Here is a 24,037-nt window from a genome sequence, read left to right on the forward strand (position 1 = left end):
ATATGATTTTAAAAAGCTCAAACTTAAAGCATGAAACCTACTGCTTACTACAAAATGTAGCTTCTCTTAGTATTTAACTGAGACAGACATTTGTTATGCTTATTGATATTTTTCAGAGATTCTCAAAGAAATAATGCACAATCTACTTTTTTATGGTGGTAACAGATTGAAGCTTACATAAATATATCTATATCCATTCCTTATTATTTTAATTCAGAAGTACACATGTACTTTCCTGACAGCTGTATTCTAAATTGTGTGACTCATGACTCTTAAGCTTGGATAACCTAATTTCACATATTTTTCCATGAGTCAGAGGCAAGTTTAGCTGTTAGTTTGTTATTGTCTGTACTCTAACATAGCATGCCTTCACTTGCCATCATTGTTCTGCTTTGTGTTTTTAATCTCTCAACCAGTCACTTTGGGAATAGTCTTTCCAGTTTTCAATGAAAACCAGACAAGAATGGCCATGCATGGCTTAAATATTGAAAATATTTATTTCATTTCATGGGTTTAAATATAAGCAGGAAATCTGCTTTAGTGGTTTGGATCTTCTGTCTTGCTTTCATCTATCTAATTCTTAAAAATTGCTTTCCTCTAGGGCTTTACAAATCTTTTGCTTAGACAGCTTAGAAACTCAACTAGGATAGATGACAGATTAGCAAGGCAATAAAGTGTCTTAACTACAGACCATGCACAGTGGTGGAAGTTGCCACAGAAGGTCACTAATGTTCATGAAATATAACGGGACATCTGAATTCTCTGAAAGTTAAACATCATCTAATTGCTCAAGGCTGGCTCTTTTCCAGGGAAAAAGAATATATTTCTTCAGTGCATAATGAGAGCCTGAATATATGAACATTAATCGGTCAATGTGTTCAGAGCAAACCTGCTGTTTAATAGTAAACTTGATTTATTCAATCGGTATTTTTGGATGCCTCCTTTAAACGAGGTATCAAAGAGAAAATGATGGATAAAAGCCCTTTCTTGACTCACATCTCCTTCCAGCCTCTCCCCCATTTTTCAGTTCTTCAGTTCCTTTTCTTTCATTTGCTCTTAAATTCACCAATGCTCGCCCACAGCACTCTACTAAAACATTTCCAAGGTCAGCATGACCATGTTACTGCTAAATCTAATGGTCATTTCCCAGTTCTCAATGGGTTTGACTTCTCAGGAGCACTTGACACAGCTGATCACTTGCTTTATTAACATGTGTTGTTCATTTTGCTTCCAGGACATCCATTCACCTGGTTTTTCTCCTCATTTTTCTGACTCTTTTTAAATTTTTTTACTGTTCCTTGTCATTCCCATGACCTCTAAATATTAGAACACTCCAGTGTCCATTCTCTGAACTCTTTTTCTCTCTGGTGATCCTATTCAATCTTATTAATGCATCTCTGTGTTATCGTCTCCCAAATTTATATTTCCAGCTCAGCTTCAACTCTAAAATTCAAGATCATATATCCAATTGTCTACCCAAACCTTCCACTTGGATTTCTAAAGAAAATCATAAGTTAGCATGTCTAAAATTGAATTCTTAATCTTTAGCCTTCCAAATCCATTCCACCCATACTCTTCCAACCCTCTTCAGTTACTGCCAAGTTGTTCAGGCTGAAAATCTGGACGTAAACTTAACTTGTACCCTTTTTTTAAAAGAAAAATACTGCAGTCAACAATCTGTCCACAAATTTTATTGCCTCTACCTTTAAAATATGTCCATAATTTTCACACACCCAATCCACTGCCATCTGCATGGCCACCTAGTTGGTCTCCCTCTGTCTCCCCTTACTCACCTATCAGGTAATCTTAAGAAACAGCCAGGATGATTATTTTGAGATGCAGATTAGATCATGTCATTTATCTGTTTAAAAACCTGGTAGTTTTCACCCTGAGTTATACTTGATATAGCTTGACTTGCATCTGTGTGAGTGTGTGTGTGTGTGTAAGAGGGGATGTCAGAGGTCACTAAGGCTGGAAATACACTAAGGAAAAGGAAGGGTGGTAGCAAATAATGTCAGAGAATTCCTGAGGAGTCAGATTATGTGGAGTTAATAGGGCATGGACAAGGTTTGGCTTTTGCTTTGAGGAGGGAGTCATTGGAGGGTTCTGAGTAGAGGAATGACATGTCTAGCTTAATTTTTAACAGCATCACTCTGGCTGCTATGTTAATATTAAACGAAGTGAAGCAGGGAGACCACTTAGGAGGCTGTTGTGGTCATCCAGTTGAGGTATGATGATGGCTTGTCCCAGAGTGGAGCTGGTGAGAAGTGTCAGATTCTTAACACATTTTGAAGTTAGAGTTAATAGGATTTCTTGATAGACTGGGTATGGAATGTGAAAGAAATAGAAGACTCAAGCTTATCGTCAAAGTTTTTGGTCTTAGCAACTAGAGCTTTGTTAACCGAGATAGGGAAGGCTGTGCGGAGAGCCGATTATGAGGAGAATATCCAGAGCTCAGTTTTGGACAGGTCAATTTGAGATGGCACTTAGTGTGCCTTTAAAAAATATTTACTGAGCTGATGAATGGCAGGCATTTGGGCTCTCCTTTCCACTGTCCTAGTTATTCCTGCATCTAGAGCCCTTTTTGTCTCACCTCTGCTTATCTTTGGGTTTGTGGAGGGGTAATTGCCCGGCTTGTGCTTGCAGTGAGGTGAATCTGGGGGTCCAGTTATTCCATATACAGACATGAACAGTTACTTTTTAAAATCATGAGCCCACACCAGCCTCTTTCTGAGACCTAAGATTTCTCATTAGCATGTAGGAAAGATGGGCTTGCTTCTCAAAGTAGATCTCCTTTTTGAAAGTAGACGAGTTAAGTGCGGAAATGAAGGGGCAGGGACATGTTTTAGTTGATCCATGTTGGTTTAGGTAGATTATTAGAGTGGATCAGGAGAAACATGGAATATAATGTTGGAAAGAATTTGGAACAGATGTGGTTGGCCATATAGGAAGGAAAATAACTGAGTGTTTATCCATAGAGGGAACACAAAAGGTTAACCAATAGGAGATTGCTATGATCAGACCCTTTCTTTGGTAAGATTATTTGAGAGGACTTGAAAATTGATTGAATGTTGGCACGAAGAGAAATACCTGATATTACTCTGGGATTTGAGGCTCTGCTCTGATAAGGATTTTTTGGATTCTATGGCCAGATATAGGAGAAGGAGAAGGAGAATATAACTTGGGAAGTAAAACAACAGCAATTTGAGATATATTACATTTAGAGTGAATTTCTGGTGGAAATGTCTAGTAGGAATAGAAAATGTGAAACTAGATCTTTGGAAGAAAGAGCTAACAATAAAGTCCCGACAACAATGATTAAAGAACATTATGTTCTGTGATCATTTCCTCTGGTTTAATAAATTTAAAAGCAAACACATTGTGGCTTTTAAATTTCTTTTCCATGTTGAGTAAATCCTTGTGCAGTGACATCATTTTTACATTTCGTTCCCAAAATGTAAGATAATTACATAATATCTGTTTGTATTTTTGTGGGACTGTTATAAAATCTTTTGAGCACATTAAAATCTCAACATCATATTGAGCAAATAATTTGAAGAAAAAGTGTTTTATTCCCTCTAGGATAGCAAAGTACACATTTTCTCAGATCTGTTGTTATAAATTTTGTCACTTTATTTTCTTAGACTTAACTAGATGTTGTGGTATAGTAAGGTCTACAAGAGCCAAACTCCATTCTCTTCATCTAGGTAACTTACGTGAGACTAAAGGAAGACTCAGCAATGTTTTAATGTCTACTTTTAAATTTAACATTTAAAACATTTAAAATTATAAGCATTATAAAAGCTAATAATAAATTTTAAAAAATAGATGTGTAAGAAATGAGTTCTTACTTTCTATCTTTAATTTAATTTCCCAGAAGTTAATGTTGAGTAATAGAGTATTATATATTCTCTTCAACAAATTTCTATGTATAGAGAAAAAACATTAATATCCGTTTTTATTTTAATGATGTGAACTTAACTACACATACTGTCTTGCAACTTCTTAAACTGAAAAATTGGCATAAGCATATATTTCTTTACTAATGTTCTGGGAGAAACAAGATAGCCATGGATATTAATACTTTATTATTTCTTTCCTTTGAGAAGTTTTCAAAACACTCTTAAAAAGATAGTAAGGCATGCCCTAACCGGTTTGGCTCAGCGGATAGAGCGTCGGCCTGCGGACTCAAAGGTCCCAGGTTTGATTCCGGTCAAGGGCATGTACCTTGGTTGCGGGCACATCCCCAGTGGGGAGTGTGCAGGAGGCAGCTGATTGGTGTTTCTCTCTCATCGATGTTTCTAACTCTCTATCCCTCTCCCTTCCACTCTGTAAAAAATCAATAAAATATATAATTAAAAAAAAGATAGTAAGGAGAAACATGGAATATAATGTTGGAAAGAATTTGGAACAGATGTGGTTGGCCATATAGGAAGGAAAATTACTGGGTGTTTATCCGTTGCTCAGTGGTTGAGCATCCACCTATGAACCAGGAAGTCACAGTTCGAATCCTAGTCAGGGCACATGCCTGGATTGCGGGCTGGATCCCCAGTGTGGGGCATGCAGGAGGCAACCGATCAATGATTCTCTCTCATCATTGATGTTTCTGTCTCTCTCTCCTTCTCTCTTCCTCTCTGAAATTAATAAAAATATATTTTAAAAAACAACAACTCATACTTATCATTTAAAAAAATAAGATAATAAGAAAACATTAAAGAATCACTAAATTGTACCTTAAGCAACATTAGTAAATATGAACATTAATTTGGCAACACTACTGAAATGTGATTCTGAGATCTTTAGTCACTTTTAAACCACACATGCTGAAACCGTTCTGAGTTACTCTGTGCAGGCCACCTTCAAATTGGAGGCTATCTGATTGGCTTAAGTCTCTCTTAAAATCTGTCTTCTTAATTCTTAACTAGTCTGAGGAAATTTCTAAAGGCATCATTCCCAAGAATTTGAGAGAAACAATATTGTGTTTTATCTTTTCAAAGCAGATTAGCCTTAAAAGCTGTATTAATGCATTTGGCCAGCTAGTAGAAGAGGAAGCTTTATAGGCTCCTACAAGACCTGAGGAGATGTTAAACGTCGTATGTAATTATCTTTTACAATGTCTGTGCTGAAAGAATAGAACAGGGGTATGAATACTTGGCAAATGTTTATGTTTTCCTTTAGAATAATACATTATGAGATTAAGTCAAGCTAGATGCACACTTAGTCACGTGAAGACAGACCTTTTTGCCCCCTATTCTATTTTCTTGGATTAGATTTTTACATAACCTAAGATAGTGAGTTAAACATCAAGTAACATATGGATAATCATATTGGTATCTTGGAACTCTGTTGGGATTCTTGCTTTCTGCAAACTACAACTTTTACTGCATAGAGGTTCTGGCCAGTCTTAGGTAGTATGAAGTAAAAATGGTGGGTGATTTTTACATATCACATCATTTTATTTGGAGACTTACTAATGACAATACTGATTGATCTCAGAATTATTAAAAATCAGAATGTAAATTAAATAAATATTAGACTCATAATTATAAATGAAATATTGTAATAGTGTATATTTGATTTATTTTAATATTTCCTATTACTGCAAGCAGTAACAATCCTATTTGAAACACTAATTGCAGAATTGTAGTTTGGAAATCTATGTTACATTATGCCCAGCTCTGAACATATATTAGATCATATGCTTTTTAGTTTGTTTGTGATTTGTCATGAGCATATGATTAATACCTACATTTTAATTTACTTTTTTTCACTGATATCCAAGCCTCCTTACTTCTGTGATAAGTCATTTACATATCTCCATGGTATCTTCATCTTCCTTTATCTCCTCTCTTCGTAACAGCCTACCTGACCTGTGTTAATTGGTCACCACAATGAGCTTGAGGATTTTAAATTTGTTTTATGTAACCCATTCTCTCTGACAGGGGCCTCCAGAACCACTGCCATTTTCTTGCATCTGTGCTTTAACTTAAGCCCATATCCCCCCTAATATATATTGTTGTACATTGGTTCAATTAATCTTCAACCAATATGTTTTTTCTTCCTTCTCCATTTGATTTCTCAAACAACCCTTATCTTTTGCCATACCTTTATTTTAATGAAGATAGTGACCTTTATAGTTAAGAACTATGTAGTTAGATAAATCTGGATCTGAACTCTGCCTTGTCTTTTTACTAGTTCTATGATCTTGGGCAAGTTAATATTTTTAATTTCAATAACTCTATTTCCTTAGCTATAAAAGACAACTCTCTAAGGTTATTGTGAGAGTTTGAAACTGAAGCACTTAGCACTGACCTTGGCACATGATACTCAATGACCACTGGGCAGTCACAGACAGGTGATTCCTTATCTATAACCTTTAGGTTAGATGTATTTTTAGAATTCAGAATCTTGTGGATTTTAAAGGGTGTGCATATTCCTTATATAAGATCTCCATTAGGATGTGAGGCAGCATTCTTAAACAAAATGATATTTCTGTAGGGAAATACTTCTGTATAATTTTTATATAGAAGTATTAGCCTCCCATCATTACCCATCCATCACTTCAAGTCAGATATTGCCACCGAGCTATAAAAATATTCATTTTTCAGAACTGTTGAATTTTGGAATTATGAATAAGGGATTGGGATTCTGGAAAGTAAAAGGAGATTCTGCATTTTCTTATTGTGAACTATACTATTCTCTCATTTTTACTATGTGGGTGTTTTCTAGATCTTACAAACATGGGCCACAGATTCTTTTTCTTATTTTTGTTACCATAACTCACTCTCCTCCCAGGTGCCCCTGCCTGGGGATATCACTCCAGGTATCTTCTGAGGATAGCACTCCAGATAGCTTCTGAGAATTAAAGGAATGAAATAGAAAGAAATGGAATGCTTTCAGTATCAGTTTCCTCTTTGGATATTGGATATTTAAGTCACATTGAGAATTATATTTTTCTGTTCTCCAAAATTTGTTAGAATGCGAAGCATATGATAATATCAGGAGAGAAAAAGACATCAAAATTTTTAGTGTACATTCTGCCTTTGTAGTAAAAGCTGTGACCTCTTAAATATTTTAACTCAGAAGATATTTAAGCAAGATTTATAGTAAGATATAATATACTAGCAGTTTGAGACTATATTAAATTGTTTTATTTAAATACTTGCAGGTTTTTAGAGAAATTTATATTGTCATATTGACTAGTTGACATTGCTCTTTACTTCCACTAATGACTACCTATATACATTTTTATTCCATTGCTTTCTATTTTATATTGATTTGGGGGACTTGGAATGAGACTAAAAGTTGCAATTCAATCGTACCTAGTAATACATAATTATTATTCAGAATTTATTCTAGTATTTATTTATTTTTTTAGTGTCCTACTGAAACCAAAGCAACATTCGGGGTCCACCTTAAAATAGTAGGAGACTGGACAGGTATGTAGAACATATTGTTTTAAGATACGTGCTTTGAAAATAATGAATCATACAATAATTTGTGTCTAAGTAGCAGAATTGCCAGCATGTATAGAAATGTATATATGTTCTTAAGCTGTTGTTTGTTTTCTTTACTTATACAGTTTTGATATTTATGTTTTCTTCTTATAAGATGCATTTTTGAATTAGAATATTTCAGATATTAGTAATTTTTATTTTCAAATCTTCACAGCAGCTTTATTTGTAATAACCAAAACCTGGAAACAACCCAAATATCTATTAACAGCTGAATGGATAAAAAAACAATTGTGGTATACTCATATAATGGAATAATACCTAACAATACTAATGAACAAACTATAGATATATGTAACAAGATGGATTAATCTCAAAATAATCATGGTTAATGAAAAGAGCCAGAGTCCCCATGCCTTAGGAAGTACTGTATATTGCATAAAATTCTAGAAGATGTCGTACATTTTAATAATGTATTATTCATTGTGTTTGCAAATCACAGGTTTCCACCTACTTGACAGATGTACTGGCAATAGTGGGAACACTGAACTATTTTTTTCCTTTGTTTTAGAGAACATTATTTTAAAATTGGTGGTTGGTTTTACTTTTAAAATAATTGACACTTGGGGTTGATATCACACAAATCTTCCAGTTCTTGCATGACCTTTCCTGTGGTATCCACCTACTACATCTCTGAAATAGTGGTCATTCTTAATAGCAGGCCTATTGGTGGTGGTATTTTACTCATTTGTTCAATAAATACTTTTTTTTTTTACTTGAGAGGTTATATTAAGAGTTCTATGTAAATAAAAGAAACATTCATTCTTAATATTCCCCTGACTGTTTATGTTGATTCCTCAGAGGAAAAGATGCAGGCATAAACATGAATGCAGATGTAAATAAGGATATTTATAATTGAGTGCTAAACTAGGAATTAGTTTTTGAAAACTATAGGGAATCAGAACATGTAGTCTAGGGCTATAAGAGAAGGTTCACAGAGAAGATATAATTTGAGCTGAACCTGGAAAATCAGGGACATGAGGGAAGAAGTAGGTCATTTAAGTGAAATTCACAGCATTGTCAAAAACCAGGGAAGATAATGATTAAACCATATTTAAGAAGGGTAAGTCAGTCAGCCTAGCAAAAGCAAAGATTTTGTTCTAGGAAATAGTCTAGAAAATCCTCTTAGGGTCAGCTTGGTGAAGATCTTGAATGCCTAGACAAGATATTAGAATAACATAGAGATGCTAGGGAACCTTTAAAGAATTTGGAGCATCATAATGAAAATAGTATTAATAACTTGCTAGTTGGATCAGTTAGAATCAAGGAAAGATTCTATGGTGCTAGAAGCTGGAAGAGAGTCAGTGGAGGAGAGGGGATGGAAACTGGGCAGTAGAAGGAATGGATTTGTAAGCTCAGGTTGAGAAGTTAACATTGAAAAGGAGGAACTAATTTTTGTAAAAATAGGAAAGGACTATATGTATTGTATAATCAAAGAGAAATATTTTAGGAAGAAGAACAATTGAAAAGCTTATATCACACAGTTAAAAATGATAGTATAAAATTCTTTGTCTATAGAAAGGACAACTGGCTTGGTATTGGAAAGTTGAAGAAAATGGAGAAATATGTAACATAGGATCTCATGGGAAAACAATGAAATTAAGTCAAAAGATCTTTGAGCAGTATTGACCTACTTGGAATCATGAAAAACCAGGCTTGGTTCATGTGATAGCATTCAAAGAGCTCATGATAGTACAGGGTTAGAAAAACACTGGTATAGTTTGGAAACAGTAATTCTTAGGACAACTACTTGATGTAACCACAATTGTTTTGTACCCTTTGACCAAGAATAAGTGAAGTTATTTTCTGGTTCAAATATCAATATGGTAAGGATTAACTTCAGTAATGAACGGTAATTGGTAGAATTCTACATCTGAAGGGAAACAAGCACAATGAAGGTATAATTTAATTCATCAGTGTAAGCAGAAACTTCATGATGGTTTATTGCTAATTATTGCTACTGAGTTTCTTCATATTTTCTATTGTCAGCAGCTCATTAAAATAAATTATGTCATCATTTATTTTAATCTCTATTAGGAATACTTAATAGTTTAAATTTTATCCTCTTATTTCATGTACTATGTCATTGAGGGATAAACAAGATCATTTTATTCAGAGTTCAGTTCCAGTCAGTTGCTTTTCAATTAATAGAGACCTTCTTGGTTATTGACTTTAAATATTTGTTGATTTGAAAAAAATGTCAAGCATTCATGCAGAGAACCCCTAAATAATTGTGCCACTATCTGGCCTTTAAACAATGGAATTATAATTATGGAGGGGAAATGGGGACATTGCTCCTGAGATCAAGGATCACTGGTTTTTATTCTGAAAGAATTGATTAAAACTCAGTTTTAAGCGCAGTAGTTATAGTAAATACTAAGGAGATACTTAAGAATTCAAATATCAAGTTTTACTTTTTAAAAATCAGTTAGAAATATTCCACAGTGACTTTTTCTTCCCTGAAATATGTTCTGCCTGGACAGGTCTAATGAACAGGTTTAAGACCACCACATGCACGATTTTTCTAAGATTAATCAACTACACCCAGCTGTAGAGTGTCCATGAAGCAAATGAAGCAGCTGTATAGCACAGTATCAAAGTTTTGTATTTGTTGTTTAGCCTTTTATTTTACCCAGGCCTGTAGTTGCATCTCCTAAGTGTGTGAAAGATTTATTGAAGTTTAGAAGTCTCTTCAAACCTCTGAAGTAGTTCAGGTTTTTCCCTGAAATGATGATGGTAGAGGGGGAGTAGTGAATTATCTGAGTAGATTTCTCTTTGAATTGAATTAATATTTTGTTGTTCTTCTAGAATCAAAGTCAGATGTATGGTGACAGATTGCCTGTTAGCTTGATCTAACTGTTCAAAATAGCTTATTACTTTCTTCATTAGATATCATTATTTTTGAATAATGTCTGAGATAATGTTACACCGTAATTATTTTAATCATCTAAATAGCAGCTTACTCTTGAGGGGTCTGAGTTGTACTATAAGAGCATTATATACCTAATATCCACATGCAATTAATAAAAAAATATTGTCATTGTTCCATTCAGTAATTAGTGTATTGACAATAACTGGATAAAAATGCAATGAAGAGCTCATAACAGCCTTTTCTTAAATCTTGGGTATCCATTCCCATATTTTCTACTGGAAAATCTTGCTACAATCAGAAGATATGGTTAACTTTGAGAATTCACAGTGGGAAAACAGGGCCATATAATATCATCTCTTTGCCTTGATCACATAATACATTAGTATTTATAGTACAACTAGGCTTAGATAGAGCTTTCGTTAAAGGGAGGGCCAAAAAGGAGGCAATAACTCTGTCTCTACTTACTTCAGTATCACTCTATTAGCCAGGTATGTCTCAAACTTCATCTAGCTCAGTGGTTCTCAACCTTCTGGTCCTTTAAATACAGTTCCTCATGTTGTGACCCAACCATAAAATTATTTTCGTTGCTACTTCATAACTGTAATGTTGCTACTGTTATGAATCGTAATGTAAATACCTGATATGCAGGATGGTCTTAGGCGACCCCTGTGAAAGGGTCGTTCGACCACCAAAGGGTCTTCAGTGGTTCTCAACCTTCTGGCCCTTTAAATACAGTTCCTCATGTTGTGACCCAACCATAAAATTATTTTCGTTGCTACTTCATAACTGTAATGTTGCTACTGTTATGAATCGTAATGTAAATATCTGATATGCAGGATGGTCTTAGGCGACCCCTGTGAAAGGGTCCTTTGACCGCCAAAGGGGTGGTCGCGACCAGGTTGAGAACCGCTGATCTAGCTGATTGTTTATTAAAAGATTAAAACATAGTATGTGTGAAGTATTTAAAGTGTTTTTTTTTTAATTTGGATTGACTCCAAGTGGAGTTAGTATGCCAGTTAATGACTTATTAAATAATAATAATGTCATTATTTTATGATGATAGCATATTTTGGAACAGTTATGGCATCCACCTTACACTGTTTATGTCGGTGACTAGCTTTTGGTTGCTGCAAAATGGTAAAAACCAAAATACTCCCATTGAATACTGAGCTGCTTTTTAAGGACATGCCAAAAGAGGAGATACAAACTAAGTCTGAACATACTGACTTCATCATGGATTATATTCAAATATATGAAACATCATGAGTTTTACATAATTCATGTTCACACATTATAAACTTTAGTCTAAACCCATAATAAATATGAATTATTAATTGCAATATCTGCAAAGGAGTGACTAGAAATACTGTTTTTCTTGTTTGTTTGCTTTTTGGCTATGGCCAGCAAATTATAATGGTTAGGCATTTGTGGAAAATAACATTTAAATTCTTTGTTACTTTGCTAAATAATCAAATATTTATTAAACACATACTATGTGCCAGATTCTGCACTAGTCTCTGGAAATTGACTAAAGCTAAAAAGGTCTCTGCTCTGATAGAGTCTGTATTCTAGTCCGTATAGACCTCCAATAAACAAAAAGAACAGATCAATATGTAACAAGTTAGAGGGTAATAAATGCTATGAAGAAAAAGAAAGAAAGGTAAGGAAGTAAGAATGATGAAAGGTGGTAGTGCTGTTTAAATTGGTTGTTTAGTTACAGACTTTTTGAGCAGACATGTAAATAGGTGAGGTGACAAATAAGGTGGATTTCAGAAAGAGGTATATTCAGGCTAAGGAAACAGTAAGTGCAAAGTCCCTATCACTTTTTTTTTTACTTTTTAATTTAAAATTTTAATTAAAACATTTTTATTTTTTTCTTAGTTTTTATTTTTACTTTGGATATTCCAGGAGCAGCAAGGAGGCCATTATAGCCAGAATACAGACATTGAGGGAGATAATAGTAGAAAATGAGATCAGAGAGGGTATCAGACGCTATAAGAGGACTTGGTTTTGAAGACTACATCTGAATGAATATTAATTTTGTTCTAATATATACTACCTGGGGGTTGGCAGGCTGAGGTTATTTTTTTATGTTTTGGCTTATTGATTTTATTAAATTTATTGGGCTGACTGGTTAAAAAGACTGAATTTAGGAGGAAGGTGGAAAAAGTGAGAAATCTGAACATTGTAATAAGTAGGTCAAACTTTTTTAGTTGTGTGGGTAGGAATGATATGTTATTATTTGGAATGGTGGTTCTAAATGTGGGTTCTGGTAGCCTCACCTACCCCCTATGTCCAGTTAGTCCCTATGGATGGTAGTAGCTTCCTGCTACTCTCTGGATTTCTTCATAACTTTTGACTTGGCTTCTCAGTCCTTCCCTCACTAGTCACTAGTTCCCTGTGTTAAATTCCTTCCATTTAAAATATGTAGAGTCATTCCAGGTTTGGCTGGATCCAGACTATTACAGGAGATCAGCAGAGTGTCTCTGAACAGAGCACAAAATCCAGAGGAGTAATGTATAGGGGGATAAGAGGACATGCAAAAAACCCTGAAGCAGTCAAATGTTTGTGTTCAAGGACTGGTGAGAAATGCAGTGAGAACCGAGGAAGTGGAAATGTTACAGGGAATAAAGTCTGAGAAATACCCTTGGATCACATAAGATAGATACTTGCAGACACTAGTTTTATTACAGATGTTATGGAAACCCACTGGAGGATTTTGATTGGGGTCTGACTCACATTTTAAAGTGGTAACTGGCTACTATATAGAGAATATGGTGGGAGTGGGCCTGAGTAGTGAGTTACAAGAGGAACTCTTGCTGATGTCTAGACAAGAGAAAATACTAGTTACACAAAGGATAGTGATTGTGTCATGAGAAATGAATGGATTTTAAAGGTATATCTGACAGGTTTTGCTGACACATTAGAGGTGGGGTATAAGAAAATTTAGGTATCAAAGGTAACTCCAAGGATTTTAGCTAAGTAAGTGGACAGTGATGCTGCTTATTGAGATAAAGAACCCTGTGGCATATTGGGTGGCAGGGGGGGCAGGGGAGGGCAAGAGTGGACATTCACAGTTCAGTCTTGCACAGTTTGAATATGAGATGCCTCTTAACTTCCAAGAAGTGGAGTTGAATAGGCCTTCCCATATGTGAGCCCAGAGGTCAGGGAGAATTCTGTGTTAGAAATCTAAACCTGGGAATCATTAGTACATTCATGGACTTAACAACTTGAAGCTGGATAGGATCATCTAGGGTAGGAATTCTCAACCATGTAAAACCCAAAACATTGCTTTATAACATCTTATATGCCCACTTTACATTGTTAATATACAATCTACAGATGTTATATCTACAAATACATTATAAAAGTAAATATATTGTGCTAACCTTATTATAAAGAAGCTATTAAAATGAAAAATAAATGACAATAGGGTGGTGAAATCCAGGGGTGGGGCAGGCACCAGATAGTGGAGGGGGGGCAAGAAGGGGACAAGAGAGGGGAACATCTGTAATACTCTCAACAATAAAGATGAAAAAATAAGATAAATAGTAAATGATTTACATCCAATATTTAAAATTTCAAGCATGACTGCACTAGAAGTCATAATGAAATAAGTGACTTGTACCCACATGCAGAATTATCACAAATAAGACAGTTCTAAATACAGGCTCCCAATATAATTGAAACACTGTGAGCACTGCAAAATGGCGAACATCTTTTGGTTAAATTCTAGACACAATAGCATACAATATTACTGCAGTTTACATGGTGGTTGTACTCCTGGAAATTTCAGTTCATATTTATTTTATTTTATTTATTTTTAATCCTTAACCAAGGATATTTTTTCATTTATTTTTAGAGATAGTGGAAGAGAGAGGGAAAGACAGAGAGAAATATCGATGTGAGAGAAACACATCAATCGGTTTCCTCCTGCATGCACCCACTACTGGGGCCTGGGTCAGGGAGGAGCCTGCAACCAAGGTAATATAACAGAGCACCGGGCCCTTGGACATTTTGACATGTAGAGTTCAGCAAAGGTGACTAAGAAGGAGTGGCCACTGAGGTACAAGGCAAACCAGGAAAATCTGAGTCCTGGGCACCGTAGGACAGTTTTTCAGAAACTGAATTAATGGCTAAATTAATGACCTTGAGAATTGTGTTTTTAATGGAGTGTTGAGAACAAAACTTGACTGAAGTAGGTTTGAGAGATAATGGTAGTAAGAGAAGTGGAGATGGTAAGTATAGACAAATCCAGAGGTATGTTGGAGCCAGCTCCTATGAGCTTATTGGGTCAACTGGGGCTTCTCTTCCAATTCTTTGTTCAGTGAAGTCAAGTTTGGGAGCTTTCAGTCATTCATAGTGTGATTATTTATCCCACAGAAATCGATAAGCACCATAAAGTGGGGTTTAAAAAAATGTAAGTCCTGGCTATTAAATATTTGCTCAAGCACCAATGGACAAATTCTAAGGAGTTTGGATGTAAAATTACATTAAAAATAGAGCAGAAAATCGAAGGAAGAAGAGAAATCCTATTTCTTGTCACTGAGATTGAGGATGGGGGAGGAGAAGGAAGAAGGTGCCATGTACCATTCAAAATAGTGAATTGATGCGTGAAGCATGGAGGCCCTTATGGGTTGTGCCAAGAGGTCTACTGAGATACATGGTCCAAAATTTAAAGTGAGACAAGCCAAAAAAATTGTGAGGTTCCCCCCCCTCAACCCGGCATGGTCCACTTCTTCAGATTAGCTATTAAGCAGGTGGGGAGTTGGATTTAACCAGCATTGCTCTACTCCTGATTAAATTCACTATAGTTGTCAACTCCAACCCATTCTCTGCACTGTCGCCATAGAAACTTCAAAGCATGAATCAAATGAAATCGTTCTCTTGCTTCAAACACTTTAATAGCTTCCCATTTCTCCTAGCATAAAGATAAAAAATCCTTCCAATAGCCTGGAAGGGCCTCCCTGCTCTGGCTCTGTCCACCTTCTCACCTTGACTCAATTTGTTTTCTTGTCTGCACAACAGCAGCACTGGTCTTTCAATGCCTTTTGTTTCGCTTGCTTCCTCTCACCTTATTTTTATCCTTATCCGTGTATTCTTACTCTCCACCACTCCTGCCCACCCTACCCACACATGTATCTAGTATATTTAAATCACATCTCAGAAGTAACTTTGTCTGAGAAGCCTCAATTTTTGGTGGTGTTTCTTACATATGTTGCCACCACTGTATTTCTTCCCTTAAGAGCACTTATCTCCATTAGTAACTATACATTGAAAGTGTGAACATTGGTGTAACACATTTTCTCCATAGGCTATAAGCATTATCATTGTAGGAACCTGTATCTCTTTTTGCATACCAGTGTACTCAAGGGCCTATTAAAAGGATTGTTCATAATAAATGTAAATATTTATGAAGGAAAGGGAGAAAGTAGGGGAGAAAGGGAGGAGAGAGAGGAAGAGGGAGAGGAAGAGGGAGAGGGAGAGGGAGAGGGAGGGGATGAATGTGTTAATGTTTGTGTCTCGGGTCAGGGGAGAGAGGAGAGGGGAGGAGGCATATCCTCTCCTTCATGAAAACTCACAAGTTAGTGGGGCAGTGGTCAGCTATATAAACCAGTGTAATACTGTGCCCACCAAAATGGAGTATGCCATGGCTTTTTCGAGGAAGATTTGGGAGGCTTTTCAGGCCAAACTGAGTATTAAAGATAAATAGGACTTGCTCAGAGTGGGAGTTTATTCCAGGGAGAGAAATAGCTTGAATTAGTGGCTCAGAAGGATCATGAAGTGCCAGGAAAATGTCATGGTGTTGGAAGGCCAGGCTGGGATGTTATCCAGCGGTCATGTCATGGAGGAGCTTGAGGGAATCGCTAAGAAGCTTGGTCTTTCCTCCTGAAGATAATGGTGAAAAATGGAAGGCTTTCTAAACAGGAAATGAAATCAATGTACACTTTATATGGGTTACTGTGATGGCTGTATGCAGATTGGAAAGGAGAAAGACCAGGTTGGAAGCAAAGATGCCAAATTAAAGATTTGTCATCGTGTCAAGGAAGCTGAAGAGAAAAAAGTTCTGTGTCAGGAATGGACTAGGACCACACAATAATTTTGCGAGTGGCATTACTGCTAATATTATAAAGGCCATCTTATGGGGAAAAAATCAAGGGATAAGTTTGGGGATGGTATAGACTGCTTTGGATTACTGAATAAATTGGAGACCAGAAAGTAGAGAGTTGGTAATAAAAAGAAGCACATGGCAATGGGCCTATTTCTAAAGTCATCCTGTTTCTAAATTCCCCCAAAACTCTGAGAGTGATTGAATTTATACTGTTCTGGCCTGTGATTAGCAGAAAGAGATGAGTTAGCAAATACATATGCAAATTACTTGTGTATCCATCCAGGTAGATCTAGGTCAAAATGAGGATTAACATATTATGTCTTCAAGTGTATATTACTTATATAGTGAATCACTACATTTAATTCTAAACTTTTGTGAATGTGGAAATCATTGCAGACAATTAATTAACTTGATAGAATTTAGCATAACTTATTTACTATTATACTAAGTCAGTCAATGAATATGAGCTGGTGTTAAATTCCTCATAAACTCAAAAATCAATGAAATTTTTCTATCAGGGAAATGAAAAATTTGTATTACAATTTAAATGACCATCTGTTCTCAGGATATAAAATAAATTGTTTTCTCCTTGGTTTCTCAGTTTATGAACATGAAATCTATGCTATCATTTTTTAGTAGATGACAGCTCACTTATAATGCCACTGAAAATATAGAGACTGCTTAGTAAATGATTGGAGTTCACTATTCATAAAGTTTTATTCTAGGTCAGTCATTTTACAACTCCCAAAATGAAGAAAAACACAAAATTTTTGTTTTCTGGCCAATAAAAAACGTTATTTTTTATTCTTGAAAATAAGCAGATTACATAATTTCTGGACCTGGAAATAGAGTTATTACAGCAAAGTGGTTTGTTTTTGTAGATTGTTATGTTTTCATCAAGATTTGTTCTGTTTCTAAGAGAAGTTCAAATTCTCTATTATCTACCATTTTCTGTTTTATTTTACTATATATAATATGAAGGAAAATAAGAATAGTAAGGAATTTTCTTGGTAACGTAATTTCTCAAGCAATGTCAAAAATATGACAGTAATGTAGTAGGTGGCCAGGAAGGCATATGTCATTTTGCCAAGTCATTTTAGTGTTAATGGACTAAATAATTTCAAAGAAGGCCGGAGGGCAAGGGTTTTATGACATTATTATTGAGAGGAACATTTTTAAGTACTAATTTTTTTATGCCCTTGCTAAGCACTTTACAAATGAAGTAAATGAATTAGTTCCTGTTCCCTACACAAATTGTAATTTTTAAAGCAAAATTGTGACTTGATGGATTATAATGAAGCAGATAGGGTTCTTTAATGTCATGCATATGAACACACCAAAAACATTACATATCTTAATACCAAAGAAAGGTACTTATCTTCTGTGGATTCAAAGGCAATTGAGAAAATGAACTTTGGGAATAGTATGAAGCAAAAATACTACTGCTCTTATTATGATTTTTGAACTTTAATGAAGAAGGAGAGTGGGATTTCATAAACATATATAATTAGTATGGGGAAACGAAACTCTTCTATAAAATGAGATTTTGGAGAAAACTTGGAGGTGACAATTAAATAATGGACATGGAGTGCTAGGGAACCCCAAGAAATGGACCTAGACTGAGTAGTACAGTAGTGAGTGGAGTTAGTTAAAGAAGAGTTAAAATGGTTTGTTGCAGTGTAAGGAAGAGCTTAAATGTAGAAGGTGATTATAATTTTTTGTTAGCATAGTATTGAGAAACTAGTAACATGTTGGCGTTATCCACATAATTATGAGGGAAGAAACGAAGAGAAAATTCACACAGAAAACTTTGCATATCCCAGTATGTTCTATGATAATACCTAGCAGAAAGTTAGGCCTCCAATTGGAACAAATAAGAAAATGTGTTTTAAATGCGGGGCTGTCCTTCAGGAATGGTCAAGTGATTTTCCTCCTTTCTTCCCCCTCTTGTCATTTGTGACATAGTCTTCCGAGCTTTCACTTGCACAATAACTGTGCAGCTCTCTTGTTGGTGCTGGAATGGCAGACTGGTCAGTGGTGGTTTGGGGTATTGTGTCCTCTCTGGTTGAGATACAGCACTCACCCATAGGCTTTCAGCGTTGGCAGCGAGCATAGTGGAAAAGACAACCAGGGCCAACATCCAAACCCAATGGAAATGGGAACTTACCTTTTTTTATCTTTTTTTGAGGTTTGTAAATGCATTTACACAAATAAATATTCCTTATTTCTATTCCTGCTTTCCCCATAGTGCAGGAACAGATGGCAGTATTTTTCTAAACCATCTTTTAAAAGGAGGTTTTTACTTGAATTTATTATATATTTGTTTATTATTTAATAAGATGAGTTGGCTTTTACAATGAAAACCTCTCACATTCCCTGAGCCTCTCCAATATATTCATCTGGTGATTATTATGTTTTCCATATTAAAAAGAAGTCACAGGAAAAAAATTGATATAACTTTAATGAGTATTGAGAATCAAGCAATATGAAGAAAATGAAAGATATTTTTTAAAAAATACAATAGTTTAGAATGACATGCTGTGTTTCTAGATATAAAGCTGAATACGGTGAAACTGTTAATTCTTCCCAAAATAAACTATAGGCTTAATACAATTTCAATCAAAATCAAAACTCAAAACAAAAATATAACATTAATATTTATTTGAAAGAAACATAAGAAAATAATTAAAAATAACAAGAAAATTTAGAAAATCTTGAATAACAAGATAGTACTGGCCCTATTAAAATATGCTGTAAAATGAAATAAAATTTACAAGCAAGCTAAGAATTTACAAGGCTAAATAATATGACAAGGAACATGAAGCTATTAAGTGAATGAATTGGGATTTGAACTCAGGCTCATCTCATGCAAAAGCATGTGCTAATTTACTATACTGCCTCCTATAATGTGCAAATAGTATAAGTACTATGATACTAGAGCAAGGAATATGTTAACAAAGGAAAATAGCCTAGAAATAGACCTTTAATATATGGAAACACATATCATTTGATAAAAGAAGCTCCATAAATCAACATGAACTAACCTATATAATAAAAGACTAATATGCAAATCAACCAAATGGCGGAACAACCAGTCACTATGACATGCACTGACCACCAGGGGGTAGATGCTCAACACAGGAGCTGCCCCCTGGTGGTCTAAGCCATCAATCGGAGATTCCCCCAAGGGCTCCCAGACTGTGAGAGGGTGCAGGAAGGGCTAAGGGACCCTCCTGAGTGCACAAATTTCACGCACCGGGCCTCTAGTTAGTTTATAAATAAACAATTGGCACTTAAATATTAAAAAAATAAATCTTTAAATGACAAAAAATTCCAAATAGGTTAAGTACTTTAAGTTTAAATGTTAATCTATAATAATAAAAGCATAATATGCTAATTAGACTGAACATCCTTCTGGATGAACCTTCCAGAAAAAGCCAGGGCTGCCAAGGAAGCCCGGGTCTCAGGTGCCAGAGGGCAGCTGGGGGAAGGGAGGCCTACTCTTGCACGAATTTTGGCATTGGTCCTCTAGTCTGTAAATAATCACCAATCTCTACAAGTAAAAGACCATCCTATCTTGGAAGAATTCTCAGAGAAAAGTAACTACATTTCACTATATAAATATTTAAAAATTATGTTAGAAATAAAAAACGAATTGAACAGAAACTTATATAGACAGTACCCATTAATATCTTCAATATGTAAAGAGTTACTTCAATTCAAAAGGAAATAAGCTGAGAAAAGAAATGGATACACTATGTGAACAGAGTAAATCATAGTAGTATTGAAATAAATGTTAATTAGAATAACTATATACTATCAATTAACAAAGATTGCCTTTGTTGGTAATATCCATTACTGGTGTGGATGCAAAATATTGACATTTTACTCTCAAGGATATATGATTAGGGTTCTTTAGGAGGAAACAACATATTCTGTCTTAGGAAATCTTAAAATTTATATGAGCATGGTAAGGTGCACTTGCTTGTGCTGGAAAACAGGTTAAAGTAGGAGCTTTCTAGGCAGGACAGTGTACTGTAGGAGGAAAGAACACTGATTGCAATAAAAGGCATGATGTCATTAGGAAACAATCTGATGTTAATGCAGCTGAGCTTAGAATTCACAGTGAAGTATTGGGAGAGAGGCTGCAGAAACATGGAGTCATTTTTTAAAAGAATGTTGAGCATCAAACTGAATAAATTAGACTTTATTCTATATTCTACAGGAGATGAAGAATCTCTATTCCAGCCCTAGCTGGTTTGCCTCAGTGGATAGAGCATCGGCCTGTGGACTGAAGGGTCCTGGTTCGATTTCTGTCAAGGACATATGTCTGGTTATGGGCTCAATCCCCAGTGTGGGGTGTGCAGGATGCAGCCAGTCAATGATTCTCTCTCATCATTGATGTTTCTATATCTCTCTCCCTTCCTTTCTGAAATCAATAAAAATATATTTTAAAAAGGTTAGATACTCTATTTCAGTACCTAACCTTATTTTGCTGAAGCTGATTATTACTGGTAGGTGTAGTCTGCGAAGGCCTCTTCAAGGAATGGGAATCTAAGCTGGCCATTAAATCTTGAACAGGTGTAAGTTAAAGGAAGGACAAGCAGTCCTAGTAGAGGGGTCCAAGAAAACCCAATTTTGTTCAATGAAACAACCTAAAAAAGGAAGTGAATTCATATGTTTGCTTTTCCCTAATCCACCATTTTGTAGGTGTGGGCTTTGATCCGGAGGTCCTGCATTTAAGAACAGAGAAGACTGTCACTCATGGTTGGTTTTGCTAGGTTTCAAAGGACCATACATCATATGCTATTAATTTTGTTTGCCCAGGGTTTTTGGTTAGAACAGTGGTTCTCAACCTTCTGGCCTATTAAATACAGTTCCTCATGTTGTAACCCAACCATAAAATTATTTTCGTTGCTACTTCATAACTGTAATGTTGCTACTGTTATGAATCGTAATGTAAATATCTGATATGCAGGATGGTCTTAGGCGACCCCTGTGAAAGGGAGACCTTACAATGTTAACAGCACCAATTGTGGAGGCATACAGATTGTATATGACCCTGCTGTGTTTTCCTGTTATTATGTAATCCTCAGGCAAAAAGAAATTAAGGGAGGGAGGAGGGGTGAAAAGGAAGTACAGTATTTTCTCTCCCAAGAATGAGGCAGTATGATGCAGTGAAAAGAACACTGGACTGTGAGGGTTTGGGGATTTGTTTTTGTTTTGTTTTTTAATCATTTTGCCTCTTGCATATGACCTTCGGCCAGTCAGCCAACTTGTCTGGCGTTTAGTTTCTTCACCTACAATATATTGCATTGAGGGAGTCGTTTTCTCCTTTCTCAGCTCATTGCTGATGTGAAACTGTATACGGTAATGCGTTTCAGAGAAATAAATTCTAGAATATGGATCATTTAATTCCACATACAGTAGGAATGATAATAGATCAAATTTTGGTAAATTGAGCGGATTTCACAGGGAATATGGTGGAGGATATGTGCCAAGTATAGGGTTTTTATGTTTATGTTTCTATCTCCTGTTAAGGTTCTCATTCATTAATTAGCTCTGATTATGTATTAATTGTGCTCTTTAGGTTCTCATCTTGAGTTGCAAGGGTGGGCTTGTTTTGTTTTGTTTTTTTCTTGTATAAGACATGTATGACATTCTGTATTTTATATTTCTTTTACATTTACCTCAATATTTATAGAAAAGGTCGTTTTCTATAACCAGAGCTGATTATTTCTTATCTAGAATTGCAGTCCATTTTCATTTGAATTTTATCAACAGAAGATTTATCTATGTCTTTAAGAGGAAATGTTCTTGTTTTGTAACTAGATTTTCTGATTTATCTAAAATAGTATTGAGATCAACTAAAGGACTTATATGCATGCATATAAGCCTAACCAATGGACACAGACAACAGGGCGGTGAGGACATGAGTGTGGGGGTGAGGGGTCAATGGGGTGATAAGGACACATATGTAATACCTTAATCAATAAAGAAAAAAAATAATAAAATCGTATTAATTTGAATACCTTTGAGGTTGCTTTGAAAGCAATATTTTAAATAGCAACTATTGTTATTCAATACTGAATCACCATGGTGATGAAGAAAACATTCACTTGATTTAAACTTTTCAGAAAAGGAAAATGTATACTCTATATTTTTCTAGTTGGTTTAGATGTTCTTCACCAAGTCTGCCCTTTAATTCTTTGGCTTTTTATTTTTTGAAGTGATTTGTTTTTCTAAGATTAGTGTGCGTATTTCTTTTCCTAGCGAAAATAATACATTACATTTTGTCAAACCATTAATTTCTTTGAATCCCTAGAATAGCTTTTCATTCCCTTTTCAAGTAATTTTGTAATTACATTCTAAATTCTTTTACAAGTAGCTGTAATGGCACTGCTATTCTTTTGTTGTGCTGACATTTCCTTGTGGTAAACAGGGCTGCCCTTGAGAATAAGTGTGTGGTAGAGAATAGGTACTTAAAAGTTTGTTGAGAGTGGATAAATGAAGGATGGTTTAATCAATAACATTTCCTTCTGCTCACAATTCTAGTCTGACTCCTAATTTTAAATTCTCTGCCATAGATATTAATATATAGAAAACAGCAAAAATGTTAGCAAAATTATTCACTTCGTCTAGCACCATGTATCAGAAGGACTTCTTTTTTAGTTTCTTTCACTTTTTAAAAATAAAGCTTTGCTGATTCTTTTATTTTTAGTTACCAATGTATCCAGGCAAAGTTGGTTGTTCTGTTCTTTTGGACTCTTGGAGTCTGCACATAGCACTTATTTATTTTTAGTGTGTATATCTTTTGATAATGCATATGTTCTTTCCTGGAGTTTTAGCATATTAAGGACCTAACTTGGTATCTGATATTTAGTACACGATCAATAAATATTTGCTGAAAAAATAAATCTTAAGACGTGCATATTTTGTTTATATATTTAAATAGTATTTCCTAAGTTTTATGAAGAAAATTAATTTGTACCTTCTGTTTTAATTTCTGTGTGTGTGTGTGTGTGTGTGTGTGTGTGTGTCTGCGTGAGTGTTGTGTCCTCCTCAGCAGGTAGAGGAGCAGACAGCCATAATGTAGAGACTGTGAGTCACAAGTACCATTGAAGATATTTTATGTTTGTGATAATATACTATACACATCTATCTTTTAAAAAATATTCTTTATTGATTTCAGAGAGGAAGGGAGAGAGAAAGAACATCAATGATGAGAGAGAACCATTGATCATCTGCCTCCTGCATGCCTCCTACTGGGGATGGAGCCTGCAACCCAGGCATGTGTCCTGACCGGGAATCAAATCGTGACCTCTTTGTTTATAGGTCTACATTCAGCCACTGAGGTACACCGGTTGGGCTATAACAAATCTATCTTTAAAAAATTTCTTACTCTTAAATAAGCACTATAAAAAATACAAACAAGACCCTGACCGGTTTGGCTCAGTGGATAGAGCGTCGGCCTGCGGACTCAAGGGTCCTGGGTTCGATTCCTGTCAAGGGCATGTACCTTGGTTGCGGGCACATCCA

General features: G+C 35.3%; 1 protein-coding gene across 3 annotated transcripts in view; it reads left to right on the forward strand.

Moving 5' to 3' along the window:
- NOX4 (NADPH oxidase 4) overlaps positions 1-24,037 on the forward strand; it is a 154,682-nt gene that overhangs the window by 73,934 nt on the left and 56,711 nt on the right. For all 3 annotated transcript variants that reach the window (XM_005879342.2, XM_005879341.2, XM_005879340.2), the window contains exon 12: positions 7,379-7,439. In XM_005879342.2, coding sequence (XP_005879404.1) covers positions 7,379-7,439 — 61 coding nt within the window. The remainder of the gene's footprint in view (positions 1-7,378; positions 7,440-24,037) is intronic.

This window comes from Myotis brandtii, unplaced genomic scaffold (genome assembly GCF_000412655.1).
Source record: "Myotis brandtii unplaced genomic scaffold, ASM41265v1 scaffold594, whole genome shotgun sequence".
NCBI lineage: Eukaryota > Metazoa > Chordata > Mammalia > Chiroptera > Vespertilionidae > Myotis > Myotis brandtii.